This window comes from Sprattus sprattus, assembly GCF_963457725.1.
Source record: "Sprattus sprattus genome assembly, chromosome: 20".
Lineage (NCBI taxonomy): Eukaryota > Metazoa > Chordata > Actinopteri > Clupeiformes > Clupeidae > Sprattus > Sprattus sprattus.
The window spans coordinates 26,677,280-26,687,708 of record NC_137918.1 but is presented as its reverse complement, the minus strand read 5'-3'; the positions used below and the strand labels follow the sequence as shown (position 1 = coordinate 26,687,708).

The 10,429-nt window shown below is 40.4% G+C and overlaps 1 protein-coding gene across 1 annotated transcript in view; it reads right to left on the bottom strand.

Moving 5' to 3' along the window:
• Positions 1-8,635, bottom strand: part of LOC308381734 (NACHT, LRR and PYD domains-containing protein 3-like) — a gene marked incomplete at its 3' end in the record, with an annotated part of 12,014 nt that extends 3,379 nt beyond the window's left edge. The window contains exons 1-8 of the mRNA XM_080859302.1: positions 8,366-8,635; positions 7,216-7,285; positions 6,820-6,939; positions 6,295-6,408; positions 5,280-5,355; positions 4,786-4,987; positions 2,640-4,446; positions 1-129 (exon numbers count right to left, since the gene is read on the bottom strand). The exon at positions 1-129 is cut by the window's left edge and continues 48 nt beyond it. Of these exons, the coding sequence (XP_080715428.1) occupies positions 1-129; positions 2,640-4,446; positions 4,786-4,987; positions 5,280-5,355; positions 6,295-6,408; positions 6,820-6,939; positions 7,216-7,259 (2,492 nt within the window). The 5' untranslated portion in view covers positions 7,260-7,285; positions 8,366-8,635. The remainder of the gene's footprint in view (positions 130-2,639; positions 4,447-4,785; positions 4,988-5,279; positions 5,356-6,294; positions 6,409-6,819; positions 6,940-7,215; positions 7,286-8,365) is intronic.
• Positions 8,636-10,429: the final 1,794 nt, after the last annotated feature.

The window sequence follows — 10,429 nt, the reverse complement described above, 5'->3', positions numbered from 1 at the left end:
AGCTCCACTCCTGAATCTCCCAACAGATTATTGTAATCAAGGACCAGCTGTCTCAGACTGGAAGAGTTTGAGCTGAGAGCTGAAGATAAAGCTGCACAGCTCTTCACTGTGAGGTTACAATGAATCAGCCTATAGAAACACACACATTAAAATGAAGGCATATAGATGAGAATCACAGTAATAAAGACAGACAGCACAGTTTCAGAATGCACACCATACAACTAAGACTAATACTCTCCCTCTTTCATCTATCCATCCAACCATCCATTTATCCCTTTAATGATCTAGTATACAACACCTAGACAGTCAAGATAATTTGGTATACCAACATACACACACACACACACACACACATAAAGCTGCACAGCTCTTCTTTGTATTTATGGATCTTTCTTATCTTACTCATGAATGCTTACACACAGTATGCCAGAATTGAAAGCCTAATGTTCACTTCAGTAAAGAATAAAGCCTCCACCTCTGCAACAACAGCAGCTCAAAAGCTGAACTGAAACAGCTGATAAGCATTTGTGAATGAAGCGATCATTGGATTATGAAACACATTATGGTGGAGTTGAAAACACAAACACAAACAGAAAACACAAACACAGCCCTGCAGTGTAGCCCTGAAATACAATTGCTGTATACAAACACAAAAACCTGTGGTCCTTAGGTAAAAAAAACAGAAAAACTAAAGGAAAAAACTAAAACGACATATAATATTTTACTGCATTCGTCGAAGTGCAAAACAGAAAAACAAAAACGTCCTGTGGTGCAAATGCAGCAACAAAAGGCATGCCAATGATGGAGGCACACCAAGCATTTATATCAAGATGAATAGAGATGATATAACACGTGATAGAGAACATGTGGCCAAATGCTATAGATAATAAAGATTAGATCAGGTGGCTGCAGCAGACTCATTTTGATCAGCACCTAAACCTTGTTCATTGGCAGGTTCATCCCTTCTTTTTGGGGGAATCTTGCACTAGATACCTGACTCTCCCACATTTAAAGCATTTCATCATAGTGTATGAAGTTGCTAGTGTCAGAGTACAGTGAAAATGGCTATATCCATTAACCAAAATGTTTGTAGTGATCATGGATTCACAGCTCAGCTTTCTACTCAAACCACTCAGGGGAATAAACAGTCTGGCACATTCAGACAATAACTGAAACACAGAGTCTCCAGAGTGACAATAAGGACATTCCTGTGAGACATCCTCATTAAACTCAGCCACCACTGAGTCAGTGGCTACTACTGTAGATCTCCTCTTCTGTTTAAGAGCTGATTAGAGAAATCTGACTTGACACACGTATGATACAGGACAGTGTCATGTGATGTGTGCTTGCAATTATGATGCACTGGACTGTCACCATCTCCATATTATCCTGTGTTTTTCCATTTTGTGTCTGTTTAACTGTATTTGAGTGTTTTATTTTTACACAAAGGCCATGCATGTTGGATATGTTGTTGATCACTAGCAGCATTTTCATGCTAATTAGAAGGGTACTCGGAGAACACAGACCTCCGCCAAATGCCATGTCACACAACGTTAGCTAAAGTAAAACTAAATACGTGGATCCACCCAGTTATTCAGAGTCATTCTAATCTTTGACAGGTTGTGTTGATCACTAGCAGCATTCTCATGCTAATAAGAAGCTTAACCCTGTTTACCGACAAACACTGAAATACTGCACCAATTCTGTCCCCTTCTATTTTATGTTAACAGCATATTCCATGAAGTAAAGATGGCTCACTCACTTTTAGTGCTTTAAAATAAAAGGAAACTGAATTAACAAAAAAACACAAGGGATTTCATAGTGTCTGCTGTATGCGGGTATAGAAGTGAAATATGAAAAGTAAAGTAATGCAGTATTTGCAATGCCATCAACTGTTAGTATTTTGAGAGTCTATGACTGTGAAATATTCCTCTAGGATAGAAAATGTGTGCTAGTGTTTTGAAAGAATGATTTGATATTGAGTCTGTCTTGCCATGTTCTGATACATGTACAGTATGTAGAGAAAGGTTTTTTGCATTTTTAGTTAGTAGAGTTGATATTTAATTAGCAAAATGTGCAATTCATGTTAGGGTCCACAAAAGACAGATTTGTGCTAATTGTGTGAGTTTTGAAAATGTGACTACAGATTGACAAAAGGATGATAGCGATTGTAAAAAATTCAAAGACACCAAACATCAAAGCACAATTTGTCATCTGGTATCTAGATGATTATGAGCAGTAACTGTCTGTGAGGTGGTCACGAACATGTAAGTCTTTTTCAGTGGAGTGATGTCTGCTTGAGGCGGTAACAATTAGGACTTAGTACTAGTACTTAGAGTGAATCCATGAAGTATGTTCCAGTATTTCTTAGTACTGTCAGGGGACTTTGGACTTCATCTAGGAAGCAGACAATTCCAATGTAGCCTTTCATTCAATTGTGTGTATCAATCTCCTGAAATATCTGTGTCAGTTGCTATACTAATTTTCAGATGCTATATTAAATTATTAATACATGCAGACTCCTCTACAATGCTGTCAGTCATACTACAGTAACTTTGACTCTTAACAATCAATCCATAACAGTATAGAATATAACCTCAATGCCCACCTTTACACTCACTCAAGACTCCAATACTCACTTCACTGTTCTTGATGCTTTGACCACGGGCAGCATCCTCAGCAGACCTGCATCTGATTGGGCAGGTGATCCCCCTCCCCCATAATCCACCATGTTAAACTCCTCCAGTTCCTGGTCTGACATCAGCAGCACAAAAGCAAGAGCTGACAGCTGGGAAAGAGAGAGATCCTCTCTGGTTTCTTTTCCCTTCCTCAAGTAGCCCTTGACCTCCTCCACCAGAGAGTGGTCATTCAGTTCATTCAGACAGTGGAACAGGTTGATGCATCTCTCTGGGTTGGGGGCTTCTCTGATCTTCTGCTTGATGTACTCGACTGTTACCTCTGTGTTCAGTGAGCTGCTCCCTGTCTGTGGCAGCAGGTCTTGTAGGAGTTTCTGATTGGACTCCAGTGAGAGGCCCAGAAGAAACCTCAGGAAAAGGTCCAGGTGTCCATTCTCATTCCTTAAGGCCAGGTCCACTGCAGTCTGGTGAAGGTCATTAAGTTTCTTAGCACTGAGCAGTGAATATAGCTGAGAGGTTTGGTGTCGGTGAGGCATATTGCTCTCTCTCTTGCGTAAGTGCAAAAACACATATAAAGCTGCTAGAAACTCTTGAATACTCAGATGAACAAAGCAGAACACCTTCCCCTGGTACAGCCCTGCCTCCTCTCTGAAGATTTCGGTACACATCCCTGAGTACACTGATGCATCTGTGATACCAATGCCACACTCTGTCAGGTCCTCCTCATAGAAGATTAGATTGCCCTTCTCCAGCTGCTGAAAAGCCAGTTTGCCCATGGACAGAATGGTCTTCAGATTCCAGAGTGCATCTGCATCACGGTTTCCATACTTCTGGCTCCTGTGTTTTGTTTGTATGATCAGGAAGTGAGTGTACATTTGAGTCAAAGATGTTGGAATTTCTCCACTCTCTGCTTCAGTCAGGATGTACTCCAGAACAGTGGCTGCCATCCAACAGAAGACTGGAATGTGACACATGATGAAGAGGCACCTGGAAGACTTCAGGTGTGTGATGATTCTGCTGGCCAGTTCCACTTTTGTGATTTTCTTCCTGAAGTACTCCTCCTTCTGTGGGTCATTGAAACCCCGGACTTCTGTCACCTGATCAAGACACTCAGGAGGGATTTGATTGGTTGCTGCTGGTCGGGAGGTGATCCACACAAGAGCAGAGGGAAGCAGATTCCCCTTGATGAGGTTTGTGAGAAGGACATCCACTGAGGCAGGTTCTGATACATTGTAGATGCATTCATTGTGCTGGAAATCCAGAGGAAGTCTGCTTTCATCCAGACCATCAAAGATGAAAGCAATTTTGTATCTGTCCTGGTTGGAGAAGGCTAAGTCTCTTGTTTCAGAGAAGAAGTGATGGATGATGTCCAGAAGTGTGTATTTCTTGTCTTTAATCAAGTTCAGCTCCCGAAAAGGAAGTGGAAATATGAAGTGAATATTCTGATTGGCTTTGGATTTAGTCCAGTCCAGAATGAATTTCTGCACAGAGACTGTTTTTCCAATGCCAGCAACTCCCTTTGTCAGCACAGTTCTGATGGGTTTGTCTTGTCCAGGTAAGGGCTTGAAGATGTCAGTACATTTGATTGGTGTTTCCCTTTGTGTTATTTGTCTCCTGGATGCCATCTCAATCTCTCTGACTTCATGTTCTGTATTGACCTCTACACTTTCCCCCTCTGTGATGTAGAGCTCTGTGTAGATCTTCTCCAGAAAACTAGGGTTTCCTGGCTTAGCCACGCCTTCAAATACACTCTGAAACTTCTCTGTTAGATTGTATTTGAGATTTTGTTGACATCTAGTAAACAGTCCATCTAGAGATAAATACATTTGATTTAGTCAATCTGACAGCATATGTAAGTGTGAAGGGAGCACTTTAAGCCTTTGTCATGAATTGAATTAACAAATTATGACAGACAAATTATGAGGGCTCATGTGAAGTGTTCAATTGACTCTTTCCTTTCAGGTATTATAAACAGAAAAAAAAATTGTGAACATCAATGTTATTTTTCTAGTGAGAATTGATATCACATATTGAAGGAGTAATTATGTTTATACAAAACATAAAGATTTATCTTTAAAGTATATTTTTAATCGAGCTTGCAATAACAATGTATAATGTTCAGTAACTCAGTGCTGAGTAAATATCTCACATTTCTCCAGCTGCTGAGCAATGATCTCCTGATTCATGTTCCTCAGGATGTGCACTGCAATCTTCAGAGCTCCATCTCTGGCTTCTCTCTGGTCCTCCTCATCCACCTCACTACAAGGGGATTCTGGGTAATCAGGAGTCAGGAGCTTCTTGAGTCTCTTTAGTTCATTCGTCATGAAAGTGATGACTTTGTGTTCAAGCTCCTGATAGCAAATCAAATTATTTGTCAGTGATGAAAAAACCTGCAAAACTCAACAATCCTATTCAAAATCTAACTATGTGTGTTAACCTTTTGACACAAATTCATATAGTTAATGTGTTTGTATCAATAACTAAACACTAGTGTGACTAATCTAAAACACTCTTAAACATTTTTTCCAGTTTTCTAAAACACTATATTACACACCGTTTTCAGAGAGTGTGCCGTTTTCATTTTCATTCAGATTGATCATTGGTGTCTTAGAAAGTGAACTATGTGTAGAATGTTTTACGCACCTTGAAAACAGTAGACAATTCATTTTGCCACGTTTTGCCGGAGGATGGATGCATTGTTTGTTCTTCCTGTTGGACACTAAGGAGAAATAGAAGGACAGCAGATATTGGTCAACAAAGCATTTACAGGTAAATATTTATGCACCAAACAGCAACACTAAGTAGTACAGAAGGAATATATGGGGAATGAGACAAACATTACATTGCCTTATTTTAATGATGCCTCATTTCTCCTTGTTTGAACTATTTTTAACATCCAACTTAAAGTGATCAGAAGTTGGTCTAAAATGTTCTGCTTCAAGAGGAGTGTACAGTTCTGTGCATCAATGGGATATACAGTGTAAGACTGATAATAACTGGACCCAAATGCACGACACGTAGACAAACTTTGAAACACAAAGGGGAATCTTTACTGACACACAGGCAGGTACAAACAGGAAAGGTACAGTGAGACAGCATGAAACCAAACACAACAACGTAAAACATGAACATTGACAGAAAAAGAGCTGATGAAACAAGAGTTTAAATACACAGGACTAAAAAAGAAAACAAGACAGAGGTGGGCAGGAAGCAACGAGACAAAACACTAAGGACAGGGGTGTGAACAAAGGCACAAGGGACAACAAAAGCACATTGAACACAGGAAGTAAACAAAGGAGTACATGACCAACCAAGGAAGCAAATACAAGTAACAGAAACACAAGACAAGTTGGTTATGCAATGGAGGGCTAGGCCTAGGGTACGTGTGAACAAAGTGGTGTTAAAACCTCACTTCCTAGTGACTGACACCAGTACCCATACGTTTTTTCATATTTGCCAGGAAATCAGCCTCTCATGTCTGACCATGCAGTTCCACACTCAGATTTCAACACACTAGTAGACATCTAAATGAGATTCATTAGTACACCAGAGAATGGCTCTAGCGTATATCCTCTCCACACATTTAGGAATATATTAATAGCAAAGTGAATGGACAAAAGAAGACTAACTCTGTGTCTAGATGGACAACTATCCTTACCTGGGATCAGGATGACTGTGTCCCTGACTAAAGTTGATGATGTAACCCTTTGACCGATCACTCTTCATGGACACACAGCTGGGTGCAGGAGAGTCTGGCCTCTCATCCACTGGGCTTCAGAGAAGTAAACACATCATACAGTAGTAACTCATTAAAGACAGTGTTCTACTTGAGGAAATGTGACGATCAGGAGATTCTGAGCAGGATTATGACAAGTTGGGTATGCAATCGAGGGCTAGGCTTAGGGTCACTTTGTACAAAGCGGTGTTAAAACCTCACTTCCTAGTAACTGACACCAGTACCCATGAGTTTTATCATCTTTGCCAGGAAATCAGCCTCTCATGTCTGACCATGCAGTTTCACACTCAGATTTCAACACACTAGTAGACATCTAAATGAGATTCATTAGTACACAAGAGAATGGCTCTAGCGTATATCCTCTCCACACATTTAGGAATATATTAATAGCAAAGTGAATGGACAAAAGAAGACTAACTCTGTGTCTTGATGGACAACTATCCTTACCTGGGATCCGCCTGACTGTGTCCCACACTAAAGTTGATGATGTCATCCTTTGACTGATCACTCTTCATGGACACACAGCTGGGTGCAGGAGAGTCTGGTCTCCCTTTCTGGGTTGTTGGTCTTTCAGTAAATGAAGGCAGCATGTTAATGTTCAGGTGTGATCAGATAAAAAACAAAGGGTCTTGTTTACCAAACATCTAAATCAGGTGGTATTGAATTAGGTTCCACACAAACAAGTATAACACACACACACACACACACACACACACACACACACACACACACACACACAGACACACAGACACACAGACACACAGACACACACACACACACACACACACAGACACACAGACACAGACACACACACACACACACACACACACACACACTCCTCACCTTGTATCTCCATGTCCACCAGCAGATCCTCTATGATGACTCATGTTGGAGGCAGAGATGCAGTTACTTCCTGCTTGTGATGGAGTACAAGGAAAATATTCTATAATGGTGCTCAATAAGTCAAATACGATTTGCTAAAATGGCTTTCTGCTCCGAGTCTCTATCTAAAATCATATCACAAGATCATATATAAACTTAATATCTGTATATTTAAGTTAATAGAACAGCAATACAGCTTCGGTATTAAACAATCCAAACCTCGACTAACACTTCCTTTTTCTGATGTAATCTGTGTTCTACTTTATCATCTCACTTAAAATGGGCAGCGATTGAACCAAAATGAAATCCATAATTTATTGTGTCACTTTATACGCAATTCTACGACCTGTTGTATAATGGTGCGGGCCCTTTAAGAGCAGCACGTTCAGGGTGGGTGTGTTAGAGAGCGAGAGTGAACGGTGATGTTTATGAAAATATTGGATGTATACAGATGAATCAGATTTAGAGAAAAGTTATGTTGCTGTAACTGTGAACTAGTGTGAGAATAAACCATAAGAAAGAAGCAAATGCTAATTTATTTACTCATCAACTACAGACGGAAAGGAAAGGGCGTTAACCCTGGAGCATTGAACTAACTCTCCCCTGTAATCTCCGACTACTGTCAGAGACAGACAGACAGAGACAGACAGAGCAGGAAGGGTTAACACACCGTATGTCAAACTGTAATGCAGCTATGTGAACTAAATGATTTAGAATGACACTTGAACTACATTGAACTAAATTGTTTTGCCAGTGCAATCTAATTAAACCCAAAATCTTAAAAGATTACCCTGCGATGACTTCACAAAACCGTTTTTAAACAGGAAATACCACACCTTTCTGGTAGCCTACTTTCCCTTGCCCATAGGTCTTCAGTAATTTACCAACTCGACTACTGTTACGGTTCAATGTTTGAACAGATGAAAACCATAAGATTACCAGGTGAAACGTTATCCTTTGTAAACTTGTAATTACAATGTGCGACTACGCTTTCTCCTCTGGCCTGCGTAGTGCTTAGTGCACTAGTACAACACGTGATAACAATTCTGTTTAAGATACATAAACTCCGTAACACTAAGTAAATACACTTGGAGGCAAAGAGCAAACTTACGTTGTCGTCGAATACGCACTTTATCCACCCGACAAACACACAGAAATGGAAAGAAATCTGTTATATTCTGGGAACTAAAATTAGGCTACTTAAATAAGACTCGGGAGACGGAGCTTCACTGAACCAGCACTTTACTTTCGCTCTCAGCATAAGCAACCAAAACCTCGTCTTCCCATGAAGCCTTGGGTTACCTCCAACGGTACGGCTTGCAGTAGAAACATAACAAAATCAGATCAGAGACCCTGCTGTTCTCTTTCGTTCTTTTACACACGGAGGTTGTTAACCTGGCGGCGGGCAGGGGCGGCCTTTCCTACAGGCGGGTTAGGCGGCCGCCTAGAGCGCCATCTAGAGGGGGAGCGCCAAATAATGCGCCCGAAAGAAGAAAAATAAAACACAATAATAATTTTCTTTTTTTCCCCCGGACGCATACATTGGCGCCCCTTCTACATCTCCAACCAATAGTTTGACATTAAGAACTTCATCTTACATTAGGGGGGTATGTACTTCATTGGTATTGACAGAACGGCGTGCATGATTCGACGGGCCGGATTACAGAACACACCAAATTGCTCTCTCTACCGTTGTAAAGACAGGTGAAATGAATGATGTTGTAACCTCGCGAGGTGCAGGCATATGTACTTATGATGTACAATACACATTAAGGGTTGCTACAATATGTTATCATGAAAACACTAATGAACACAGTATTTCAGAGATCAAACTAATTTTGGAGAAACAGTGTATAATGAGCAGATAGACAACACGTGGGAAAAAATTAATACAACTTCTTCAGGGGGTTATCAAACATTATTGTGAATGACGAACATTAACATGGATTTATGGGAACAGCCGCTCAACAGCGCCTCGTCTGCTGCAACTAATTACAAAACAAACTTCCTCCAACAATGTCACGTAGGCCTAAGCGCAAATTCACTTATTCTTTTAACGACATTGAAGCGAAAAAGTAAATTTCGCCACAAAGCTAAATTTAACAAATAATGAGAATAAATACTGTAACGTGCCGGCATAGTCGCCCCATAATGCCTTGCGACGGGCGCATCATTTTCTATGTGTGATGATGAACTAATGATGTACCTGTTCCTTACTGTTCTTATTGCATGTCGTTGTACTGTGTTGGGACTGAGTTTATACAGGTGCGTGACGGTAAAACAGTCTATTTGCTGCGATCGTTGTTGTGTTTATGTGAAATAATTGCAGTCTTACAAGGCAAAATAGCGTTTGAAAGTTTTCCGTTTTCGTGGGGGGGGGGGGGGCGCCAGGAGTGAAGCTCGCCTAGAGCGCCAAATGTGCTAGGGCCGCCCCTGTGGGCGGGTTATGGAATGAAGTGACTAAACATGTTAGTGTAGTCTAGCACTGCATCTCAGCAACCATCTCAGGCAGGTCAGACAAAATCAGCCAAGTGTTACAAAAAAGGAAATGTTTTATTGGATATTCTAAATCTACAGTTAATTATCTTTAAAATAATAAATACATTCATTCATTAAAGGCACCCAGTGCAACTTTCGAGGCTTAAAAATAAACATTTCTCCGCACACAGATTATAAGTTTAAGTAAACATTCACCTCAGCAACTTCACACATTATTTTTGGTTTGTTTCACACGCTAGTTTCAGAGAGCCCACACACAGATAATATGAATAATATTGCAGAAAACATGTTATTCAAACTCCACTCAAGCAGATTTTCACACAGAGTATATGGATATAGCATTGCACTGTGGATGAAGTGCGCGCGGGTTACTGTGTCATAGTTTCATTCAGACCATTCTTCAGTAGGCTATTTAATCATATAAATGTATAAGGCTGGGTGTGCAGAGACAGTGCACATGCAAACCCCTTGACTTGTGAGAGGAAACATCTCATGAGATGAGTTAAGCTTTTCACCCTGTTTTGATGAAATTGTTTTTTATTCCAATCAATCAATCAATCAATCAATCAAACTTTATTTGTACGGCGCATTTCATACCAGGAGGTAACACAAACAATTGGAAAGAGACACAGATTTTCCAGAGATACGCAAGTAAACAGATTTACTACTACCACTG